General features: G+C 37.2%; 1 protein-coding gene across 1 annotated transcript in view; it reads right to left on the reverse strand.

The window, feature by feature from the left end:
- LOC143228607 (pleckstrin homology domain-containing family G member 5-like) overlaps positions 1-25,673 on the reverse strand; it is a 54,931-nt gene extending 29,258 nt beyond the window's left edge. Inside the window, exons 1-3 of the mRNA XM_076459833.1 lie at positions 25,665-25,673; positions 24,494-24,724; positions 19,405-19,496 (exon numbers count right to left, since the gene is read on the reverse strand). Coding sequence (XP_076315948.1) covers positions 19,405-19,496; positions 24,494-24,724; positions 25,665-25,673 — 332 coding nt within the window. The remainder of the gene's footprint in view (positions 1-19,404; positions 19,497-24,493; positions 24,725-25,664) is intronic.
- Positions 25,674-27,826: the final 2,153 nt, after the last annotated feature.

Here is a 27,826-nt window from a genome sequence, read left to right on the forward strand (position 1 = left end):
AATATAAAAGACAACTACTGAACCAAATCACACCTTTTTCACCGAAGCCAGGGAAATATTAGAAACCAGCTAATTTGAAAAGTAATATAATTTAAACACACATCAGAAAACGAGACAAACATTCTGCCTTATACAAACATTTATTTTAATGTTAACGAGACAAACATTCTGCCTTATACAAACACTTATTTTAATGTTAACGAGACAAACATTCTGCCTTATACAAACACTTATTTTAATGTTAACGAGACAAACATTCTGCCTTATACAAACACTTATTTTAATGTTAACGAGACAAACATTCTGCCTTATACAAACACTTATTTTAATGTTAACGAGACAAACATTCTGCCTTATACAAACACTTATTTTAATGTTAACGAGACAAACATTCTGCCTTATACAAACACTTATTTTAATGTTAACGAGACAAACATTCTGCCTTATACAAACACTTATTTTAATGTTAACGAGACAAACATTCTGCCTTATACAAACACTTATTTTAATGTTAACGAGACAAACATTCTGCCTTATACAAACACTTATTTTAATGTTAACGAGACAAACATTCTGCCTTATACAAACACTTATTTTAATGTTAACGAGACAAACATTCTGCCTTATACAAACACTTATTTTAATGTTAACGAGACAAACATTCTGCCTTATACAAACACTTATTTTAATGTCCCTTCTTTACAAAATAATTACGTATTTGTTTTGGCGATTTTGTGCATACGTAGAAAGAAGGAATGTATTTCGTGATGACGAGAAACCCACTTGAAGTAAAAATGTATTCTCAAAACGGCTGGTTTGGGTATTAAAACTTTAATTAAAATAAAGTACAGAACACATTTTGACCTTCTTAGGTCATTTTAGGTTAACACAGAAAGTTTGCAACATTAATTTAAACTTTCAATAGGAGGAGTCTAGCACCGGTTCTCCTACTTCCGATGAAAGAAGTCCTCGATGGTCGATATACTAACGTGTTAGAGAATTTCTAGCACTGGATCTCCTATTTCCGGTGAAATAAGTCCTCGATGGTCGATGTACTGACGTGTTAGAGAATTTCTAGCACCGGTTCTCCTACTTCCGATGAAAGAAGTCCTCAATGGTCGATCTACTGACGTGTTAGAGAATTTCTAGCACTGGATCTCCTATTTCCGGTGAAATAAGTCCTCGATGGTCGATGTACTGACGTGTTAGAGGAGTCTAACACCGGTTCTCCTACTTCCGATGAAATAAGTCCTCGATGGTCGATATACTAACGTGTTAGAGAATTTCTAGCACCGGTTCTCCTACTTCCGATGAAAGAAGTCCTCAATGGTCGATCTACTGACGTGTTAGAGAATTTCTAGCACTGGATCTCCTATTTCCAGTAAAATAAGTCCTCGATGGTCGATATACTGACGTGTTAGAGAATTTCTAGCACTGGATCTCCTATTTCCGGTGAAATAAGTCCTCGATGGTCGATATACTGACGTGTTAGAGGAGTCTAACACCGGTTCTCCTACTTCCGGTGAAATAAGTCCTCGATGGTCGATGTACTGACGTGTTAGAGGAGTCTAACACCGATTCTCCTACTTCCTATCACGAAGTCATGTCAGCTCACGTTTATTAGCGCAGTCTCTAGTTTTGAACCACCAACCAATAGCGAAACAACTGGTCAGCAGCAAACACGTTTAATTTCTTACATTTTACTTTTTTTAACACCGAGTACACAATGTAATCAAACTGATTCCAATATTGTTACTTCTATTATTATATGCTTGAGAGGCTAGAAAACCTAGAACTATGAAATCAGAGCTAAACTTAGTTTAACAAATATAATCACAAATTATCAAGTGTAGAAGTTAACAATAAACAAGTATATAGAATAATTATCCGCATAAAACTCTACGCATTGTTGTAAGATATACTCCCACAGCCTCAATAAACATCATAAAAACTTGAAAAAATAAATCTACAATTAGGAAGCAATAAAATCCAATTAAATTCATACGTCAAATTTCTTGGGATGACATTTGACACGCGACTCTCCTGGACACAACACTTGACACGCGACTCTCCTGGACACAACACTTCAAAACGATCAACAAATGTGTTAGCAATAGAATATACCATTTAAAACTTATAACTGGAAGCGACAAAGGCTGCACACCCGATACCCTTGTTAAAATTTATAAAGCCTACATTCGTCCTCTAATTGAGTACGGAGCCCCAATCACATATAATATGAAAAATACCACAGCCAGATCACTTCAACTTCAAGAGAACAGAGTTTTAAGAATGGCAAATAGACTATCCATATGCACTTCTATCAAATACATACATACTATTTGCAACATACCGCTTATCACAGATCGCCTCACAACACTAGCCCATAAAAACTATAAAAACGCAGAGGCACGAAATTCCCTAACTGCCAAAGTACATACCATGACATGCGCCCCACACAAAATAACATCTCCAAATAACGCACATCTAGTTTCCAAGAACTCAAAGTAAAGCTGATCATATTTCAATTGAGTGACGAATAATAACTCGATGTTTTTCTTCTTCATTTCAGCTCTGGTCACAAGACAGGGAGATTAGCCTTCAAGACCTCAAACAGTTAAACTGAATACAATATTTCAATTGATTGTCTAATTATAATTCGATGTTTTCTTGTGAATTCCAGCACTGGGCACAAGACAGGTAGATTATTCAGCGCCTGTCTTGTGAAAGTGGGTTTTCTCGCGGTATTCCCGCTTCCCCCTACATTCTGAGACATTTGGATTTATAGATCCCAGCCACCTTGTGGCCCTGAACAGGGGGCGTTTAATGTTTTATTGGTTTGCTTCTTCTTTTCATTCTTCTACAAGTCAGCCTAGACTACTCCCGCTACGAGTCAGCCCGGACTACTCCCGCTACGAGTCATCCCGGACTACTCCCGCTACAAGTCAGCCTAGACTACTCCCGCTACAAGTCAGCCTAGACTACTCCCGCTACGAGTCATAACGGACTACTCCCGCTACGAGTCAGCCTGGACTACTCCCGCTACGAGTCATCCCGGACTACTCCCGCTACGAGTCAGCCTGGACTACTCCTGCTACATGAATCAGCCTAGACTACTCCCTACATGAGTCATCCTGGACTACTCCCTGCTATGAGTCATCCCGGACTACTCCCTGCATGAGTCAGCCTGAGTACTCCTGCTACAAGTCAGCCTGGACTACTCCCGCTACGAGTCAGCCTAGACTACTCCCTGCTACGAGTCAGCCTGGACTACTCCTGCTACATGAATCATCCTGGACTACTCCTGCTGAGTCAGCCTAGACTACTCCCGCTACAAGTCAGCCTAGACTACTCCCGCTACGAGTCATCCCGGACTACTCCCGCTACGAGTCAGCCTAGACTACTCCCGCTACGAGTCATCCCGGACTACTCCCGCTACAAGTCAGCCTGGACTACTCCCGCTACGAGTCAGCCTAGACTACTCCCGCTACGAGTCATCCCGGACTACTTCCGCTTCGAATCAGCCTGGACTACTCCCGCTACAAGTCAGCCCGGACTACTCCCGCTACGAGTCAGCCTGAACTACTCCCGCTCTGCTGCCTTCATTCGACCAACCTGTTTGTTGCTTTTCTCTTTCAATACGTCATCTTCATAAACATCCGATATATTACAACATCAAGATAAATTAAATACAATCTCTTATAGCATTAAAATCCTATCGCGAGCGGGGCGAAGGGGGATATAAATATCCCTGAACACCCCAGTCGGGAGGTTCATCTTCCTTTAAAAACTAAATACCTGCCACGGAATTTTTTTTTTTTTTCTTTTAAGATATACTCCAGGCTTTAATAATGCAGTGTCGTACAATAATAGAGCGACACGTCGAAAACAAAACCAAAAACAAAACATAGTAAATCACCTAAAGTATTATTCTTTCGTGATATGATTATTAATGGTAACTGGTGGTATTTAATGGTAATTAATTATTAGTGGTAAGTGACATTTGAGAGTTAAATCAACCCAAACACGAAGGTTGATACGTCTATACATCAAGTTGTTTGCCTTAATAATCTACACATTATTGATAACATAATATCTGAACAACACAAAAGTACAGTGGTGTTTTTAAAACAATTGTTACGTATAACAAATGTCGCTATATCACAGAGGCCTAGCGCGTAAGGCGTGCGACTCGTAATCCGAGGGTCGCGGGTTCGCGCCCGCGTCGCGCCAAACATGCTCGCCCTCCCAGCCGTGGGGGCGTTATAATGTGACGGTAAATCCCACTATTCGTTGATAAGAGAGTAGCCCAAGAGTTGGCGGTGGGTGGTGATGACTAGCTGCCTTCCCTCTAGTCTTACACTGCTAAATTAGGGACGGCTAGCACAGATAGCCCTCGAGTAGCTTTGTGCGAAATTCAAAAATAATAATAATAATAACTGTAACACAGATGTACATGTATACACTTCGCGCAAAGAACGCCGCCATACGATAATACCAGACATTAATCAAAGTGCAATACTTGCATTTCTACGTTGTACCTATGTCGAGTAGACCATTTTACCTAAACTCTTGTATTAACCTATCTCGCCTCTCATTTCATTCATCCTAAACTATTACAAAAAACCAAAAAAAACAGTGTATAACAATGTGCATTTTGTCTAACACCTACAGTTACTACGTGGCAATATTCTTTGTTTAAAATGTACACTTCTGAAACAACGTATGACCATGTGAAAATATCCCTAAAAATAGCGTCGTAGTTTTCCTTAACGCCTCAAGTTATTGTTCACCAATGGTTTTCGTAGACATTTTCCTTCGTAACAACGACACGCGACAGACGTGTAAGTGTCTCTAGAGTGCCGCCGTAATAAAAACCCTCTTTCTGTTTCCTCCTGTCTTTCATTACGAAGGTAAAATGCGCTGGTTTTATGACACTTATATATATACAAGAAGTGTGGAAGAAGTTTGGTCGGATAGTAACCTGGAGTCAATTTGATCGGCGTCGAGAATTTTTGTTGTTTTTATACAAGGAATGTTTTTGTAGGTCATTGTTTTCGCCACGAGTGTGTTTAATTGCATTTTATATCACCATCAAACCCCTCGTTTGGGTTTGTTTCTTTGTAGTTAATGGTAAAGCTACGCAATAAGCTATCTGTGCTGTGCCCAACAATGGTATTGAAACCCGGTCATAAATAAGTTCGCAGGCTTAACCCTGTACCGCTGGGAAGTTTCCTTCGATGGGAAAATGAAAATTGGCTAATGCGTGGCAGGTTTTGCCCTAAGCTATTTTCCAATCTGTTCTATTTTTAACTGTGGACTTACCGTTGAAACTAATCTCTCCAAAACACTCTTAACGACTTTGCTCGTTTCCATAGAGGTGGTTGTTATGGATCATATCTCTTGTTTTCACTTACATGTGTAATAACTCGAAAGAACCACTACTTTGTGTAATGAATTGAGACTAGCTATAGAGACCGTTACCTCTGTTCACTTTGAGGGTCTTTGTTATACGTCTGAAAACTGCTACACCCCATTAAAGTTTCTGGTCGTTCGATATGACTCACGCGATAATACCATTACAGACAAAAGCGTATTTAGACAGTATAAAGATAATTATTCTCTCGCTACTTTGATATACAAATCCACTCAATTAGCAAAGTTCTAAGTTCTTGTGTTAGCTGTGCCTTTTCCTTTTTAACATCATTGGATATCTTAGGTTGAAACATCGGGTATACAATATAAAGCAGAGACAAATAAACTGACTTTAACATGGGAAATTACATGCGAATGCAAAAGTTTGCCATCCAGATACAAAAATTACAAATGTTGTGCGTGTACAATCGTGATGTATTTTAATAAAGCAAATTATCCAACTCAACCATATCCGAAACCGTACATTTAACGTTTCAATAGAAAATTTCCAGTTCATACTATAGAAACTTATATTTTTCAAAACCTTCAGACTTTATTTTCTACAACTACACTAGTAGCACACACAAAACAGACATGCATTTTACAGCTTGCCCTCTTTGGAAATTTTGAAAATTCATTAAAATTGCATTTGCTTGTGTGGATCTTGAATAATGTTGATATCATTGTAAGTTCAATAATTAACAGGAACAACGTAGATTTTGAACATTTATACTACGTTAATGTACGTCCAACAAACAATTGGTACAACACAAAATCATCACGTATGACATTGGACATCATTTATTTCAGATAACTTTAATGCATTATTTTCATGTTATTTTTAAGAAAGAAAGCGTAATTAACTTTAAAAAAATTAGCTCAAAAGAAAATTAACGATTCTAAACACAAAATTAAGTTGTTATTTTAAATCCAGAGATTTATATTACTGTATCCTAAAACTGTGGAAAATTTTGATTTCGTTACAAATGTTCTTGAACGTTTAAATACTGATAGACGTTTGTAACAAATTGATAGTATATTGTGCCTATCGAAATGCTTGTATTTTATTAAAAAATAAGTTTAGAAAGTGTGATAAGATCAAACAAAAAGTAAGTTCTAAATTCTCACAAACTTAAAATAATTAATGACATATATCTTCGTCCTGAAAGTGTAAAAAAAAATTTAGAGCAGATAAAACACAGATTTTTTCAAATTAACATAGACGTGTTGCGAACTAAATTGTTAACTACAGGAGCAACATTTGAAACAACTTGAAGAAACGTAGACTGCTATATAATGTATTTCTTTGATAATTAAGAAACTGATGTTTATAAATCTGTCGGCTGCATAAATACTTAATCTCCTTGTTACCTTGAATATGAATTTAGATTATCTTTATTTATCAATTTATTTTCACTGAAAATGTTTTGGCAAATGTTTGTGCAATGAAGTTACAATCAATCGCTATATCAAAATAAGAACAATTTGTGCTGTCATCTAGTGACCAGAAATAAAATTGTTATTTATGAAACATGGAAATAATATATGATTTTTAACTACATTTATTGCTAAATAGCAGTTTCCCTATTTAATTATTTCCACACAACAGTATAATGATATTACTTTCAAACAAGCTGTGAAACACTCGATACTAGCAATTAAACGTTCAAATAAGGCTATAACTCTACTTTAGCAGTTATTTGTAAGTATCGAAGAATATTAAAGTTAGTACAGCGGCCATTTGTTTGGCCTATCCCTATATATCAAGCGCTACAGTATTTAGTAGTAAGAAATGCACATTTATCTTTCGAAAAGTTCAACTTTAGACACTAAGTATATTTTTATACACATTGAATTATATTGAAAAAATATTTTTAAACAAAAACTCATTTTCTTTTTACAGTGAAACAGTTTTTTTACTTTCTTTTTCTTCACATATTTGGATTTCGTTATTGATCCAGAAAATCCAGACTCAGACAAGACTGTTGTGAAGGAACATTGTTTACGTAGACTGTTGTGAAGGAATATTGCTTACGTAAGTTAGTCTAGATTTGCCACCTAGCGTAACTTAGAGTTGATTTTGATTTAGTGTTTTATGGCACAAAGCAGCGAGGCTATCTGCGCCGGTAACTTAGAGAATAAGAACATTTTAAAAATCCTGCAGATAGTAAAATGAAATATATTCCCTTTTTATTAAATACAATAGCTACATCAACACAAGTTTATAGAAAGCTAAAACTTGATTAATCACGCAAAGCTAACGAGAAAAACATATATATTGGCTCTCAAGAACAATGAATGTTACGTGTTGTGTTTACTACTATGAGTTCAGACCGTGCAGTGTTGAGATAAGAGTACTTATTACCGGTGTCTTCACCTTGTTTGTCTTGTATACGTTGTGTTCCTTTAGTGTTCGAGCTCTGTATTAGATATGCAGCTCATTTGTCGAGAGAACACTATAACAAGCTACGTCATCTTTTATTGGTTGTTACCCGTCATGTTTGCTAGTACGTTATCAAGCTGCTATTAGAGAGTACAGTATACGCTGTTGGAAGGAAAATGCGACACGTGTGTCAACTTCGTTGTATGCCACACGTCGTTTCATGTTTGCTCATGTGTTTGTTTGTTTTTGAATTTCGCGTGAAGCTACACGAGGCCTATCTACGTTAGCCATCCCTAATTTAGCAGTACATAACTGGAGGGAAGGCAGCTAATCATCACCACCCATCATCAACTCTTAGACTTCTCTTTAACCAAAGAATAGTAGGTTTCACCGTTATATTATAATGCCCCCACAGCTGAAAGGATGGGCATATTTAGTGGGACTGAGATTCGAACCCGCAGCCCTCAGATTACGAGTTAAACGCATTAACCATTGGCCCATGACTCGTGTTTAAGATCTATATTAAACTCTGCAATCCACGCCTCGTATGGGTATTGTACGTATTATTATATATGCAAAAATGGCTGGTATGAATAGAGAAAACTCTAAGTAGAAAAGCGAACAACGTTTCAACCCTCTTCGGTCATCGTCAGGTTCACCGAAGAAGGTCGAAACGTTGTTCTCTCCTCTACATAGAGTTTTCTCTATCCATACCAGCTACGTTTACATATATATTTTTCTCTACAAGTGGGTTTTCACGTCGCTACGGATTATTATACGTATTATTGTTCACAGCTCAAGACATTAATCATTTTTAAATAAGAGCTATATTTTGTAAGGTGTTTAATAATTTTCTAAATAAAAAAGAAACATTTTGAGGTATTGTTACATATCTCTTAACGCTTACAAAGCAGTGGCGTATCTAGGGTTTTCAGCGCCCAGGTACAAAGTAAGTTTACGCGCCCCCTCGTGACAAAATATAAGCCATACTTCCTAATTATCTAACATCAATTTTGCGCACCCTCCCCCCGCTTTATGCTGCGCCAGGGGACAGATGTACCCCCTTGCCCCCCTAGGTACGCCACTGCTACAAAGACAGACCGTAGTCACAAAATACGTTATCATCATAGTGGTTCTTAATACTGGCTTCTAGCTCACCAATATCGAAACTCATTTGAGCAGGTTTTCAATTTCCTGAGACCTCAATCAATTTCAGCAAAAGCGATTTTTTTTTTTCTAATGTAAAATGGTTCAAAACACAATATTCTACAAACTGCTTGGCTGAAAATATAATTCGATTTATTCTCTCCTCACCCATTAAAGGCTGTACGGGTAATCTCATTTATGACATCCAATTAACTCAGAGAAATAAAAAACAGAAACGAATTTGACGTCAAACTGCTGTTAGCTTTTGTCATAAAACTAAGGCATCTTTAATAACCTTTATCTCGTAACCTAAACCAAGTTTCCTTTTATATATAGTTGTGATTTTTAAAAAATGAGAACAGAATGGTGACGTAGGCTAACCAAGCTTTCAAAACCTGATCGTCAAGGACAATGCAACTTTTTTCTGGAAGAGTTTGTTTTTGAATTTCGAGCAAAGCTACTCAAGGGCTATCTGCGCTAGCCGTCCCTAATTTAGCAGTGTAAGACTAGAGGGAAAGCAGCTAGTCATCACCACCCACCGACAACTCTTGGGCTACTCTTTTACCAACGAATAGTGGGATTGACCGTCACATTGTTACGCCCTCACGACTGAAAAGGCGAGCATGTTTGGTGTGACGGGGATTCGAACCCGTGACCCTCATATTACGAACCAAAGGCCTTAACCCACCTGGCCATGCTGGGCCTTTCTGGAGGAGACTGTAAGCGTGCTTCAATATATCAGACATGCATTAAACAGCTCTGTTTTTATTTCTAAAAAATTCTATCTCGGGTCTTCCCTCGTTTCTGCTTCCCTTTACGTTTGCATAACTCTTTCTTCTGTTTCCTTAGTTTTAAAATTATTCGTTTTCATAAATTAGTTTTTATTCTCCTGAATGATATCCAAGATTTGCTTCAAGCCTATTGGCTGTTCTCGCTCCATCATCTCACGTGCTTTGTGTAATGTTCTTGCAATGAATAATAAATGGTCCGACAGCAAAGTTAGTCTGATGTTAGACTACGTGTTAAACTTTCCAGGTCAATTTGTAATCATCTTCTTGGCACGTTTGATATGCTTGATATTTCCACCTTATCTTCGAATTACACACCAGATGAGTATGAAATAAAATATTATTTTCTCTAGAAAAGTCGGTTTTATCCCAACAGACTTACTCGCGATACGTTATCTGCAGCTTTTCTTTTATAGTTTTTTCTTTTGTTGACCATGAAGGCCATTGAAAAAGTCTTCATATTATGGATAATACTTTCTACTCAACCTGAGTTTTCTCCACTAAAGTAATCAAGAACATAAACTGCGTTGAAGGTAAAGAAAAATAGCCTTATTACATGAATAAGGGTTTCTATGTTTAGCCTTCTTGTCAGAGATGTGACGTCTGTGTGTTATGGACATTCGTACAAAACGAAAAGAACTTTATATTCCTTAATATTCGGTCCAGCATGGCCAGATGATTAAGGCACTCGACTCGAAATCCGAGGGTGGCGTGTTCGAACACCCGTCACACCAAACATGCTCGCCCCATTCTGCCATGGGGGCGTTATAATGTGATGGTCAATCCCACTATTCGTTGGTAGAATAGCAGCCCAAGAGTTGGCGGTGGGTGGTGATGACCATTTGTTTGTTTTGGAATTTCGCACAAAGCTACTCGAGGGCTATCTGTGCTAGCAGTCCCTAATTTAGCAGTGTAAGACTAGAGGGAAGGCAGCTAGTCATCACCACCCACCGCCAACTCTTGGGCTACTCTTTTACCAACAAATAGTGGGATTGACCATCACATTACAACGCCCCCACGGCTGGGAAGGCGAGCATGTTTAGCGCGACGCGGGCGCAAACCCGCGACCCTCGGATTACGAGTCGCACGCCTTACGTTGCTAAATTAGAGTTGGTGATTGCAGATAGCCCTCCTGTAGCTAAGTGCGAAATTCAATACAAACAAAGTTGCATAAGGAGTTAAGCCCACCATAGGTATGGGAACGTGGTTTCTACCATCGTAAATGTTCATACCTTACGGTGTAAAAGCAACTCAAAACATACTTCACGATAATGCAATTACTTCTGTAATAACATTAACAAAACGCCACATCCATCCCTAACTATGAAGTGATACACTCCAGTAAAGGCCAGCCATCTAATTTACATTAACAAAACGCCACATCCATCCCTAACTATGAAGTGATACACTCCAGTAAAGGCCAGCCATCTAATTTACATCACTCCATCGCCACCTCTTAGGATACTCTTTCTGAACAAATATTGGGATTTGACAGTCACGTTTATAACACACCCACGGCCGCAAGGGATGAATCGTTTGTTTGTGTGTTGTTTTTTTTAGGTAAGGGAACGCGAACATAATAGGTCCATATGACAAATGAGCTATACTCGCTCCAGTAAAAATATAAGTAAAAAAGTCATTGTGGTCTTTAAATTCTTTATTCCACATTAATTTCGCTTTTATTTTGACTGATTTCTGTCATATGTTTTGTATTTGTTTGTTTATTTTATAAGCTTAAAGCCGTACAATTATCTATCTTGTTTGTTTTGGTTTGTTTTGAATTTCGCTCAAAGCTATACGAGGACTATCTGCGCTAGCCATCCCTAACTTAGTAGTGTAAGACTAGAGGGAAGTTAGCTAGTCATCATCACACATAACCAACTCTTGGGCTACTCTTTTGCCAAAAAATAGTAGGACTGACCGTAACATTACAACGCTCCTATGGCCAAAATGGCGAGCATGTTTGGTATGACGTGGATCCGAACCAGCGACCCTCAGATTACGAGTCGAGTGTCTTAACCACCTGGCCATTCCTGGTCTCCGTCATATACTGACCACTACTACATCAAAAGACCCAAACTGTTAATCTAATTGTAAAGATTTTTTCGGGAGAGCATGTCCGCAAACACTCCAAGTTTCTGTCTACTTTCGACAAGTGAGCTTTCGATAACTTTGATTAACTTGAAACTTTAGACTTCCATATACCTTTTGTCTCTGTATTCTATGTTTGTAACTGCATTTTGTTAATGTTCGACTGTGATAAATATATATATATATATATATAAATGTGTGTGTTTGCGAGAGAGAAAAACACAGCGAAGGAAAAACCTTCATCAATATAACGGTGGAAAAAATGGTCGTTTCTGTAACGCAACTGGGAGAACAAATGAAAAGAAGCGGTCTATTCTGTTAATAAACTTCAACCAGTTATCTTTCCTTAACTGGTGAGGTGTTTAGTGCGCGGAGCTCGATAAAAAAAAAAAGTCAATTTTCATCATACAGGATGACTCTATAACATTACTATCGTTGGCCAATGACGTCAGAGGCATGATTTATTTCTTCTGGTGCACGCTAACTGATGTCTATTTATAGTAGTCACTGAGGGATTAGTCCATTTTAATAATGAATTAATAACAGTTTTAAAAAGGCTCTGAACTTGATACGTTGTAAGTACAGAGTTCGAGCAAAGCATGCTTATAAATAATCCCTTAAAGTTTCACATTAATTACTTGGTAATGTTTCCTAAAATTAAAGTTAATTTAGTCGGCTCAACACATTTTCACGTCCTTCAGAACTACAAGGTTTTCATAGAGATAATTAAAAAAAGTGTAATAGATAAATTATGTTTGAAGAAACAAAGTGGTAAGGCTGAAAAGTGTAAGACAATTAACCATACTTTATTACCATTCTGGTTCTAACTGGAAGAAGACCAGCTCCCCTTCACTAGAATTGCAACTCATAACTGGAAGACAATTAGTTCTCCTGAACGAGATTGCAACTCATAACTGGAAGAGGACTAGTCCCCCTTCACTAGAATTGCAACTCACAACTGAAAGAAGACCAGCTTTCCTGAACTAAACTGCAACTCGTAATTGAAAGAAAACCCCATTAATTAGAACTACTTATGTACTCATGAAACGCCTATATCTCAACAGCCCATCAACACCGTACACAAAACATTATATCTGATTTCTAACTTTAAATTTTCAATGAAGGCCTTAAATACGGTCTCCTTTTAATAGATTGTAAGCAGTCATAAAAGACGAATTTTGTTTTAAAAGTTCTATTAATATCATAAAGACACCTGGTGACTACGTGGTAAATCTGATGACCTATAACATTGATAATCGAGTTTCGATACCTGCGGCGAACAGAGCACAAATGGACTGTTATTAAACTATTTGCTTGGACTCCAGAACGTAGGCAGATGATCCAGAGCATCCACCGCCAATTCTGAGCTATTCTTGTCTGACCGGATACAATTTTTGTTTTGTTAGTTTGAAGTTAAGCACAAAGCCACACAGTAGGTCATCTATGCTCTGACCACCACGGGTATCGAAACCCAGTTTCTAGCGTTGTAAGTCCACAGACACACCATTGTGTCACTGTTGTAACAACCAATAATGTATTTTGAATCATTTATTCATAAATTGTAATTAAACTTTCAATGGGGCTTACATTAACTTTCAAAACGGGACAACACCACGTCCTTATCTCTGTATATATACACACACATATTTATTTACTTCTGTTTTATGTGTAGCCACTGAAGTGCCCCGGTAATATGAAAAGACGAGCAAGAACGAAACTACTTTTGTGCAATAAAAACTTTTGCAGCGAAAGGTATCAGATCCAGTTACGGTTAGCGTCCCAGGCTGCGGAACTGAAAGTCCAAGGCTCGAACCTGCAATATGCTACCGAACATGCTATGCATTTTCGGCTGAGCGTGAGTTATGAAAACAGCAGACAGATTCTTTATTCGGCCAAGAGGAACCATATAAGTGGCGGGTATTACTGACTGGCAAGTCTTCCTTCTTCTGGTCAACACCTGAACACTAAAAATGGGGGTTACGGGTCTACCTGCTTATATATTTGTTGCGTAAGATGACCCTCAGGTTGATGATATCAAAAGCTGTGGTCAGTGTACATATAAACGATTGTACATGTTTCATTCTCTGGTTTATAAATGAGATCACGACAGTTTTATCTCATACGTCCTGGCCACGTAATAACAGAACGTAATCAGTATTATCATATCTAAAACAACGTTTTTGTGTTGATATTACAATATTACCAGTCGTGATATTACCAGTCATTGTTTAACGATATTACAAATCTTTATTTAACAGTATTACCATTTCTCACTTCAACAATATTACCAGTCTTTACGTCATGATATTACCAGTCATTGTTTAACGATATTGCACGTCTTTATTTAACAGTATTATATGAGTCTTTACTTTACTGTATTACCAGTCTTTACTCAACAATATTACCATATCATTATGTGATGATGTTACCAGTCGTTGTTTAATGATATTACCAGTCTTTGTTTAGCGATATTACCAGCCTTGACTTCTTTCAGATCTCCATGTATCGTGTATTTAGGCTGATATGCAAGGGAGCATTGCCATTGACTGTGGTTAAAATATTGACTGCTCTTCCAGTGGATTATGAGCTCATTAAATCTCACTATAAATGTCACATGCTTTTTAAATAATTACTTTTATACAACACGCAGTACTTTTTATCATCTGATGAATGGAACCGTTTATTATAAAAAACGCAAGGCTATTTCTGTTGGTCAAAACTTTGTACAAGTTTGATATGTTATTGTTATGTATAATATATCACTATATTTAAAATTTATAATAAAAACACATCCTCTTGTGGAAGGTTATGACAAAACTTTACATTTGATTAAAAAATTATTGCAGTTGAAATCGTTGGCCCGAAATAAAACCCATCTGATTAGCCCTTTCTTTCCCGTGGTCCATATGAATTAGCAAAATCACACACGTATACTTTAGTGGCGCCCTCTTCGAAAATAAATCGTATACTATAGGTGTATTAATCATAATAGACAAATGCACAATACTGTGTAAGGTAACTTACGAGAAAAATTGAATTCCCAGTAACGAAACAATACCAAATTTATATGGATGCTAGTTTCGACATTCCACATGTCCTCTACACTTCAACATTGGAGTTAAACTTTATTGTACACTGTAACTATTTATTTATTGTTCCACAAAGCAGGAACTTCAGGTACAAGTTACAGTTATATTTACTTCCCGGTTAGGCAGCCTTACAACGCTAGAAACTAGGGTTTGATTCCCCGTGGTAAACAGAGAGTAGATACGTCATATAGCTCTACATTTAAGCAAACACATGGTAAATACATTTTAACATTGTTTAATGTTATTGAAATATAACCTACTAACGATCAGTGATAAACCTAGCGAATCTTTGTTTTTCAAACCATAATTACTTCTTTTATTGAGACCCGACATGGCTAAGTGGTTAAGGCACTCGACTCCTAATCCCGAGGGTCGCGGGTTCGAATCCCCGTCGCATCAAACATGCTCGCCCTTTCAGCCGTGTGGACGTTATAATCCCACTATTCGATGGTAAAAGACTAGCCCAAGAGTTGGCGGTGGGTGGTGATGACTACCTGCCTTCTTTCTAATCTTACATTGTAAAATTAGGGATGGCTAGCGCAGTGTAGCTTTGCGCGAAATTCAAAAACAAACAAACAACAAACTTCCTTTATCTGTAAACCATACTTTAAATTCTTTGTTTGTATCTTACCTCGCTTCTCCTTCGGGAAAAAAAATCTCGAAAAATCTGTAGAAGAAGAAATAAAAAAATTCAATTTAATTTCCAATGTGTCCTTTCTCTCTCTCCAGCCGGAACTAAGATAGTCAGTGCTTTATATTACAAAAAATATACAGAAAACGATCCATGTAATTTGATTTACGAAGTTACACGTTTGAACTGCAAAGCAAACTAAGCAGTAGAAATTGGAAGAAAAATCAGCTCTTCGGATGTTATAACATAAATTCAGTCCTTCGAACGTTTGTGAGTGTTCAGTTATCACAAAACACGAAGTCGATACCAACCGTGAAACGCTTCTATACTATGAAACCGACCGACCTTGCGTTAGGAAAATTAAAGAATCATTGTTTATTAACAACAAATAAACTTAACACAGTGACCCTGAAACGAGTGTGTTTTTTATAACAAAGCCACTTCGGGTTGTCTGATGTTAGTGTTGTAAATCCATAGACTTACCGCTGTATCAACGACACAACCCTGAAACCCAATTATCAACAAATTTGTGTGATACAGTTTGATCTAATTTTCTTGTCGGTTTGGTTTGTTTTGGATTTCGCGCAGAGCTTTACGAGGGCTATCTTCACTAGCCGTTCATAATTTAGCAGTGAAAGACTACGGGAAAAGCAGCTAGTTATCACCATCCACCATCAACCCTTGGGCAAGTCTTTTTAACAGCGAATAGTGGGATTGAGCGTTACATTATAACGCACCCAAGGCCGAAAGGACGAGCATGGTTAGGGAAGCGGGATTCGATCCCACGACCCACTGATTGCGAATAAAGAGTTCCCATCTAAATCGATATTGCAATATTTAACAGTTTTAACCAAATTTGGGAGATATATTTTTAGGTAAAGGCGTATAGATATATGGCATTACAAAATAAGAGAAAGACAGTAAAACACGATAAAAATATCTTGTTATTTCTAAATCATTGGCTGTGTCTTCAAGTTGTGATTCATTTTCTAGAAATGATAGTTTTATTTTTAAGTGCGGAAGAATACTTACTCTGCTAGTAAAATTATGGTTTAAAAACATTTATATGTATTGAAAAAAAAACACTTGTTGAGAAGAACATATACTTTCAATGAACATAAAGTCCCGAATACGTGTCTTTGCGAAATACAGTGGTAAGATTTCCAAGTTATTTTTTTGTAAGTATTATGTGGGTGGATAAATAGTATATAAATGTGAAAGGAAAGCTGTCTGTCAAGAACATTCTTATTGCTCAAAGTAATTACAGTTAGTCTTTCGAGATGTCGCTTCAAACTGGAACAACTGACACCGAAATTAAGTAGGAAAAAAATAATAAAAGAGTCTCTCTCTACTACAAAACAAACGAACCCAGCACTGACTAGTTTACGGCTGTAAACTCGTATTTCCTTATTTAACAACAATGTTTCACTTTTCTTTTGTTGTTTAGCGATGTCGTATCGCCGATAATAACGTAATACCTAACGGCTCTATTCAAATATATCCACAAGGAGATGCGAGGCATATCTATCAAAATGTTTATTTTATGTCATATTTACTTATTTTATCCATAAATAAAACTTTGATTTTTTTTTCATATTACAGGTTTATCCTTTAATTTAATTAATATACAGAAGCTATGGGTGTGCATTGTGTATATTTATTAGTTCCATTTACGGAATTTGACTATAGTTTAATTAGTTGTTGTTGTCCAGTAGGAGACGTATGGAATATACTGATATCTGTAAGTTGATATTTGAGTGGCAACGTTTCTTAGTTTACGTAACGGGGGGGTGTACAAGTTAAACAGGGTTGTGTAACCCGACAAATACTGCTAGTGAAACGGTTTATCTTTTTCATAATGCGTAAATTTAAGAACGTTATGAATCTTTTGTTTTTCTTTTCCATAAGAAACTGGACGAAGTGATTGTTCGTATTACATACGTCGTAATCAAAAAACCGATTCAGGTGTGTTGTGTTTTAAATACTGTAAAAACATTTAAATATATCTTTTCCATTTGTGTGTGTGTTGTGTTTTTTATTCCACTGGCTTCTTCTGAATTCATCAGGGTACAAAGGAAGACATGTCATAACCGACTAATTGTAAATTAGTGTTTGGTTTTTGGTTTGTTTTGAATTTCGCGCATAGCTACACGAGGGTTATCTTTGTCGTTGTCGTTGTTATGATTTGATCTATTGTTACAAACTTAAACTAATTCGTTAGTGACCTAAACTCGTTACTAAATCAACTCGTCACTGATTAAAACTCGTCATTCACCGAAGCTTTCTCAATCTATCTCGTCACAAATTAAATTAATTCGTCAATCACCTAAACTAACTTTCTTCTCGTCTAAGATATTTTCTTTTAGGTTTCATGGTCGTGATTAATTCAGTGTAGTCTCAAAGAAGTATATTCTTGAAAACAAACATTTTAATATTTTCGCTCTCCAAAGTTCATAACCTTAACCTCACACCACGTAAGTCGTCGCCGACTTTTACAAGTTCGTTTGTGAAGCATTAGAGAGAAATTCTTGCCTTATTAAAAAGTAAAATTAACCTCAGAATGTTCACATGATAATGACAAAACATTATATTCACACATAAACTAGCTAAGAATGTTCATATGATACTGATGAAATTGTATATTGATCATGAGGTAACAGTAGCTTGCCATATAGAGCGCTCTCTTCATCGGTCTCTTAGCGTTATGCTTACAAACAAACACAAATACAGGCTTAGCTACAGTTATGAAGATATTTAAAGTACAACTGATAAAAACGATACTTCCTAGACGTAGATGTTCCTACAATTACAGCGCTTCTTTGGTAAAAGTGACGCGGGAAAAATAGTTTTTTTTTAATTGTTTGTCTTCGATGGTGTTTTTATTTATTAACTTAACTTCGATAACGTGTTCTTTTTAAAGTGTAGCTTTTCTTCGTATAAGAAAAGAGCTGAAAGTTCAGATGACGTACATGTTTGTTCAACTTGTGTATTTATAGTAATCATCAAAGATAAAATGTCATTCAAACCAAACACATTCTAGAGATAATCCTTAAGCCTGTCAGAACGCAAGAATAATTATCAGATACATTATACACTCGCTGTCCTATAAAGAAGAAGGAAAGGTTGTTTGATTTGAATTTCGCACAAAGCTACACAAGGGCTATCTGCGCTAGCCGTCCCTAATATAGCAGTGTAAGACTACAGAAAAAAAAACAGCTAGTCATCACCACCCACCGCCAACTCTTGGGCTACTCTTTTACCGACGAATAGTAGGATTGACTGACACATTATAACACCCTCACGGCTGAAATGACGAGTATGTTTGGCGTGACGGGGATTCGAACCCGTGAACCGCAGAGTAAGAGTCGAGCATCTTAACCACCTGGATAGGCCGGGCCGAGAAGGAACTAAAAAGTGGATATAGATAGCAAAAGAATAACTCGAACACATAAGATGATTTATGTTCATAAAGAACACAAACACGAACATAACAGTAACTAAGGGGTAAAAATGTGTCGCCTCGAAATAATAACTGGTCTCACGTGCAAGGTTTTTCCTTTTTTCTTTTTCTTTTTAAAGTCAGACTAAACAATTTTTTGTTTACTGGTTGAAGGACATCATTCTCAGCAGACGATCCTCTTAAGACTAAAATCTGGATAATACGTATTCGACAGATACACTTAATGTAATTGTACGATTACAAATAAATTATTAGGTAATACCTTACAAAACTGTATCAACAAATATAAACCTTGGTTAATGAAATTTACAATATTTCTTGTTTTATATTAGCTGCACCCACGTCGTGATTTGTGCTATCGTTGCAAATAGGTAAATGAAAATCAAAAACTCTGGTCTTACCTCAGGGAAGTTCCTTTAATGGCCGGTAGGATCTCGTACTCCGTGTCATCCAGTAAGTCAAACGTAATACTAAAATGTTCTTGACTTGACATCTAAACAACAAAAAATACAGTTTTTGAAACACAAAACTTGGCTTAGTAATGCCAGATTGTTCTTGACTTAACATCTAAACACCAGAAATACAATTATCAACTGAATGGTGTTTATTTTCATAAACACAACTCAAAACATTTTTTTTTTTAAATACCATAAACTACTTTCTTAATGGTCGTACATTTTCTGAACATAATTGTATTTTCTTTAGTTGTAAATAAAGACACAAAAACAACATGTAAATAGATATTTTTACGATACAAAACTACATTATTTATCGTTCAATTAAAAGAACATTTCATTAGATTAGGAAAAATTCAAGTTTTTTTTGTTGGGGTATTTTTCTCAAGAAATTGCTTCTTTATAATAAGTTTTGTCTGTTTCATTATTTTTCCTACCAAATAGAACTTTCCATTACTTTTATAAGTTGTATTATTGTTAGGCAGTAGTTGAACTAACACATATCTTGAAATTTCAAAAATTCAATCACTGCAGTGAAAGTTTCACGTACCGAGCTAAAACCTTAAGCTCTGAGTTTCTCTTTAAATCCACTTTGTCATCTTACATTATGGTAAAACGTATTTTATCTCTTTAGATTATTATTATTAAATTGCTCGTTCAAACGTTGTCACCAAACTTTACGTTCTTAGGTTATCAAAAACTTATTTCATATCGTGACATTATCTTTAAATATATTTACTTCACCTCTTTGAATGATCGTAAAATTTCGCGTTCTTATGATATATTTTAGAGCTGGAGAAATAAATAAATAATTGCTAATAAAGATATTGTAACGTGTGTAACTACAAATAGAAGGCGCATCGTTCGCGTCCATAAAATGAACCAATGTCAGATAACGTATTATTTATCATTCTTTTCTGACAGGCATAATTACGAAAATATGCACGACTAATTTCCACAAATGATGGCCAGATATTCATGTTCTACACTCTGCTCTATAAGTTTTACAGTTTGCACGAAGGCAGTGTGAGATGTTGAAGACATATGGGTATGACGTACATCGGGTAATTTGGTTCTGCCACATTACATTCTACTGCACAACCTTTAGTTCTCATAAAATGAGAAACCTGGTGGTTGAATTTCTTTACTGCCAGCAGAGCGTTAAATCGCCGTAGCCTTAGCGTTCTCGCCCATTATACCGGAAGTGACGCTCGAATACATTTCAGTCATACGGAATATCCGCGTCAGCACATTCCAGCTGACACTGTCTTGGAAACGCACGAAGCCGAAAGTGAGGTCGCTGATTTGCAACTGACACATTCACTGCTTAAATACTAGTCGTAATATACTATACGTGTGTTTTATCTGCTCGATGAAGCTGGTGTGACGTCAGCTTTGTATCCGATAAGAAAAACTAGAATGTATTTGAATAAAACATTTTGTTCCAAACTTATTCGAAGTCATCTCTCTTTCACTTCTTTCAGGGTTTGTTTTGAATTTCGCGCAAAGCTGCACGGGATCTATCTGTGCTAGCCGTCCCTAATTTAGTAATGTAAGACTAGAGGGAAGGCAGCTAGTCATCACCACCAACCGCCAACGCTTGGGTTACTTTTTTTACCGCCGAATAGTGGGATTGAGGGTAACCTTATAACGCCCCCACGGCTGAAAGGGCGAGCATATTTAGTGTGACGGGGATTCGAAACCGCTATCCTCAGATTTCGAGTCGAGCGCTCTAAGTACCTGGCCATGCCGAAGCTCTCAGTAAGTCAGTTAAAATTAGTTAGTAAATTATTTTTTGTTTGTTTGAAGTTAAGCGCAAGGCTACACAACGAGTTATCTGTGCTCTGCCCACCACGAGTATCAAAACTCGGTTTCCAGCGTTCTAAGTCCGCAGAAATATTGCTGTGCCACTAGAGGCGGTTAATAAATAATAAACAAAGGAACATGGCGTTTTGAAGAAGTATAAATATTAAACATTACACAGCTCTATATAGACAAACCGTTAGGAGCTCAAAAATAAACAATTCAATATAAGAACAGCGACCAAAGCGGAAATAGATTCGTCTGCATCATGGAATAAGAGCTGTAATATTGTGAACATTTACATTAGATTACGCGCAAGAATCAACATATGTGAAGAAGATAGAAAGAAATCCCTTGTGATTAGCCTAATTTTAATTAATTATGGTGTCATTTGATTACAAAAGTGCACATAAAGACACCTTTATCTGACTTCCATTTCAAGTTCAAAGCACTCGATACAAATCTCTTTCCATTAAGACCCAAAGCTGGAGACAACCTCCTTAGCTCCTGCTAACCAGAAAGAAGCAACTGGACTCCGTCTTGCTAATAACGTAAACAAGTTTAAAGCAAGACAAAGAGGTTTAATTTTTCCTTCAATTGTTTGTTTCCTATAGTTACTCGCGCAAAGCTATTCAAAAGGAATAAATGAGTTGGCCGTCCCTAATTTTGAGCTGGTAGGCTAAATGAAAGGCGGATAGCAGATGCCGTCAAATACTGGGCTACTCTACTCAAACAATGGAAATTAACCGTCTCTCTTATAATACATCTACTGCCCCAAAATATGGAACGAAATTTTGGGGTAACTGGATGCGAACAGTGAGCCCTCGGATTCGCAGTCTGATACAATGTCCACATTTGGTCTGTTTCTTTAGTTATGTGTCGTTCGTGTATTCATTATTCCATACGGTTTTCTAAGTACAATAATGTAGCATTGGACCGTTATATTGAAATACATACACGGTTTGGGTAAACACTCAGATCGGTGAACGACACGTGAACAAAACGTACGAAGATAATACCACACTCTACTGAGCTTACTGCTTCTGAGTTGAAAGGCTATTCATATGCATTACGTATTGATAGAGGATTTCTAAAGCACTATAGAAAAGGAAATGTAATACAAGCAGCTTTAAACATTAGATTAAGAGGTTTCGGACCCAAACAGACTGAAAAAGGTAGACTGAAGTACATCACTGTTTAGAAATTTTAGTAGTAAAAGAGACAAATTTTAAATAAAGGTCCAGTCACCGTGGTTTATTTATAAAGTAACAGGAAATGTTAGGATGTTTGTTACTAGAAGAAATATTTAACAAAATGTCCATTTTTTTATTTAAGCTTATTTGTTTGTTCCTACACGAGGACTATCTGCGCTAGCCGTCCCTAATTTAGCAGTTATAAGACTAGAAGGATTGTTTGTTTGTTTTGGAATTTCGCACAAAGCTACTCGAGGGCTATCTGTGCGAGCCGTCCCTAATTTAGCAGTGTACGACTAGAGGGAAGGCAGTTAGTCATCACCACCCACCGCCAACTCTTGGGCTACTCTTTTACCAACGAATAGTGGGATTAACCGTCACTTTATACGCCCCCACGGCTGGGAGGGCGAGCATGTTTAGCGCGACGCGGGCGCGAACCCGCGACCCTCGGATTACGAGTCGCACGCCTTACGCGCTTGGCCATGCCAGGCCTGACTAGAAGGAAGGCGGTTTGTCATCACCACCCACCGCCAGCTCTTGGGCTACTCTTCTACCAACGAATAGTGAAATTAACCGTCGCATTATAATGCCCCCACGGCTGAAAGGGTGAGCATGTTTGATGTGAAGGGGATCCGAGCCCGCAGCTCTCAGATTACGAATCGAACGCCTTAACCACCTGGCCATGCCGGGTCCACTTATCAAAAGAGTACAATAGAAATAAAAACAACAATAGGCACGACTCGTAATTTGAGGGTAGTGTGTGCGAATCCCGGTCACACTAAACATGCTCGCCCTTTCAGCCATAGTAAATAATAGGATTGACCGCGACTTTATTATGTCCTCACGGCTAAAATGGCAAGCATGTTTAATATGACGGGGATCCGAACACATGATCCTCGGATTACGAGTCGAGCGACTCAAACACCTGACCATGCCGGACCTGCTTTGTTCGTTCCTTTCAGCTTAAAGCTGCACAATGAGAATTATTCTTAGCGGAGAATCGAATTCCGGATTTTAGGGTTAGAGGTACGTAAACTTACCATTGACCCACCGAGGGATTTCATTTATTACGCAATAAAAGTGCCTCTGCTTTTGAGTCTTTTTTTCATTTCATATTTTAACAATATTTATACATTGTTTAAATTAATTAAAATATTGTCTTCTGTAACACAAAAGAAGTGTCTTTGGGAAAATTACAAATTTGGCCAGTTTCGTTTTGCTATCGATTATCACTGTCATAAAATTAATGTATATACACATTTTATTTCATGGTTTGGTTTGTTTCAAATTTCGCGCACAGCTGCTCGAGCGTTGGCAGTGGTAATCCGTGATTTACATATATAATTTGGCAGTGATAAGCTATTGGGAGGACAGCGAGTCAACACCACATAGCGTTAACACTTGGTCTATTTCTTTACCAACAACAAAAATGTGAATGACAGTCAAATATAACGCTTCCACGACTGAAAAAATGAACATGTTTGGTGATCGGGGCTCACGACCCAGAGATTGTGAGTCGAAAGCCCCTCACCACTTTATCGTGTGTTGTCGTACCTACCTAAACTGTTACTTGCTATTCACTTTATCGTGTGTTGTCGTACCTACCTAAACTGTTACTTGCTATTCACTTTATCGTGTGTTGTCGTACCGACCTAAACTGTCACTTGCTATCCAGAAGTACCGGCATGGCCAGGTGATTAAGGTGCTCAACTCGTAATCTGAGGGTCGTGTGTTCGAATTCCGGTCACACTAAACATCCTCACCCTTTCAGCCGTGGGGGCGTTATAATGGTACGGTCAATCCCACTATTCGTTGGTAATAGAGTAGCCCAAGAGTTGGCGGTGGGTGGTGATGACTGACTGCCTTCTCTCTCGTCTTACATTGCTAAATTAGGGATGGTTAGCTAGAAGGGGCCTGTACTGAAGCTGATATAATTAAAATAGTTTAATCTGACGCAAATGATTGGTTACATACAGAATGACGTAATAGTTTGATTAATATTTCTTAACAGTAGTAGCAGTATTTATTTCCTTATGTACCTTATGGTGAAGCTTTAATAATCTTGTTCTTCGGTTACCTTCTTCTCCGTGAGGCTGCAGCACTATCAGTCTGTCTGGTCCATGACTCGATGTATCCCCTGGTGGTGTAGCCAGTGCGCAGCGGGTGATATCTTCCGTTTCTGGTCTGTTATCCATCTCTCCTTTTCTCGGTAGTTCAGCCTCAGGAAGACCGAGACAATGGATCTGCGTAAGGCTCTTACTCCTTTGATTCTAATCACATAAGAAGAAGACATAATGTGAAAGTTATAATATCGAAACAGATACAAAATATTGAATTATATATTTACAACCACACGACTTACTGATAAAATTGCACCAAAAGCAAAGTTTGTTTTGGAATTTCGCGCAAAGCTACTCGAGGGCTATCTGTGCTAGCCGTCCCTAATTTAGCAGTGTAAGAATAGAGGGAAGGCAGTTAGTCATCACCACCCACCGCCAACTCTTGGGCTACTCTTTTACCAACGAATAGTGGGATTGACCGTCACATTATAACGCCCCCACGGCTGAAAGGGCGAGCATGTTTGGCGCGACCGGGATGCGGACCCGCGACCCTCAGATTACGAGTCGAACGCCTTAACACGCTTGGCCATGCCAAGTCCACTTATCAAAAGAGTACTACAGAAATAAAAACAACAATAGGCACGACTCGTAATTTGAGGGTCGTGTATTCGAATCCCGGTCACACTAAACATGCCCTTTCAACCGTGGGGGCGTTATTATGTGACGGTCAATCCCACTATTCGTTGGTAAAAGAGTAGCCCAAGAGTCGGTGGTGATGACTAGCTGCCTTCCCTCTATTTTTACACTGCTAAAGTAATAATGGCTAGTGCAGATAGCTCTCGAGTAGCTATGCGCGAAATTGAAAAAAAAACAACCAAACAAACAAAGAAGACAACTTCTCAACAGTACAGATCGCCAGTTCTTCCATAACATAAACAAATACGTTTACTGGAACTAAATAACAAAGTTCTTGATGTAAATGTAACATTCCAAGAGAATTTGATAAATATATTTTATTGTAGTGTCACATATATCACCCAACCTAGGTTACAAAGACCCAGATACAAATGTAATGTGTAAAATAATACAATATGTGTGTGTATGTTAATTATTATCTCATAAGTCGCAAGGTATTGTGCAACAGACTCACTCTCTCCATTGTTCGATCGAAACTTGTTTTTTTATGCTGATAAAGCTGTATTAATTATGTCCATGCAGCAAATTTATTGAAATGTTCGAAAGCGCCACCAGGGGCTTATAAAAGCAGAGTACGCACTGGTAGGTTTAATATTAGGTTGAGCGCAAAAAACAAAACAAAAAACACTTGGTTAGTATTGTTCGTGATGCATCCTCGGGTCATGTATAACTTCAGAACAACGTAGCGAATAACCCATTTAAGTTTGTCCAATGCACAACTTTTAATCGACTATTCGTACAAACCAGTCCAAAAATAACCATCTTACCGAAAGTGACAAAACTAGCAGCACGAGCATGCGAATTTGCTGATCCGTTTAAGTGTAAACATATTTTCAAATTCGACTTGTCACCAAGTAGTCTTCTAACACTTGTACTCGACGTGTATGCATGTTACTAAGGGTATTATGAATAATACGCATGCGCATCCGAAAATTCAAATGAGGGGTGAATCACAATAGAATAAAACACAGTATAGTAAAACCCATTCGCACACTCGGTGCAACTATCTGATATAAGATGAAGTATAGCTTAAGATACTTATGATCAGGTGACAGTTAGAATGAGTCATGATCTCTTCAGGTTTTACAGTTTGAGTGTTTCAGACAACTGAAAGCAACTCATGAGTAAGAAACAGAATGTCACAGCTGAAATGTTTCTATCACAATCAAAAACCGAAATGTCACAAGTGACATGTTTCTATCACAATTAAAAACCGAAATGTCACAACTAATATGTTTCTATCACAATCAAGAACTGAACTGTCACAGCTGACATGTTTCTATCACAATTAAGAACTGAACTGTCACAACTAACATGTTTCTATCACAATTAAGAACTGAACAGTCACAACTAACACGTTTCTATCACAATTAAGAACTGAACTGTCATAACTAACATGTTTCTATTACAATCAAGAACCGAAATCTCACAACTAACATGTTTCTATCACAATTAAAAACCGAAATGTCACAACTAACATGTTTCTATCACAATTAAGAACTGAACTGTCACAACTAACATGTTTCTATCACAATTAAAAACCGAAATCTCAAATCTAACATGTTTCTATCACAATTAAGAACTGAACTGTCACAACTAACATGTTTCTATCACAATTAAAAACCGAAATCTCAAATCTAACATGTTTCTATCACAATTAAGAACTGAACTGTCACAGCTGACATGTTTCTATCACAATTAAAAACTGAAATGTCACAACTAACATGTTTCTATCACAATTAAGAACTGAGCTGTCACAACTAACATGTTTCTATCACAATTAAAAACCGAAATGTAACAACTAACGTGTTTCTATCACAATTAAGAACTGAACTGTCACAACTAACATGTTTCTATCACAATTAAGAACTGAACTGTCACAACTAACACGTTTCTATCACAATTAAAAACCGAAATGTAACAACTAACGTGTTTTTATCACAATTAAAAACCGAAATGTCACAACTAACATGTTTCTATCACAATTAAGAACTGAACTGTCACAACTAACATGTTTCTATCACAATTAAAAACCGAAATCTCACAACTAACATGTTTCTATCACAATTAAGAACAGAACTGTCACAACTAACATGTTTCTATCACAATTAAAAACCGAAATGTCACAACTAACATGTTTCTATCACAATTAAGAACTGAGCTGTCACAACTAACACGTTTCTATCACAATTAAAAACCGAAATGTAACAACTAACGTGTTTCTATCACAATTAGAAACCGAAATGTCACAACTAACATGTTTCTATCACAATTAAGAACTGAACTGTCACAACTAACATGTTTCTATCACAATTAAAAACTGAACTGTCACAACTAACATGTTTCTATCACAATTAAGAACTGATCTGTCACAGCTGACATGTTTCTATCACAATTAAAAACCGAAATGTCACAACTAACATGTTTCTATCACAATTAAGAACTGAACTGTCACAACTAACATGTTTCTATCACAATTAAAAACCGAAATCTCACAACTAACATGTTTCTATCACAATTAAGAACTGAACTGTCACAGCTGACATGTTTCTATCACAATTAAGAACTGAACTGTCACAACTAACATGTTTTTATCACAATTAAAAACCGAAATCT

This window comes from Tachypleus tridentatus, chromosome 10 (assembly GCF_004210375.1).
Source record: "Tachypleus tridentatus isolate NWPU-2018 chromosome 10, ASM421037v1, whole genome shotgun sequence".
In the NCBI taxonomy this organism is placed as follows: domain Eukaryota; kingdom Metazoa; phylum Arthropoda; class Merostomata; order Xiphosura; family Limulidae; genus Tachypleus; species Tachypleus tridentatus.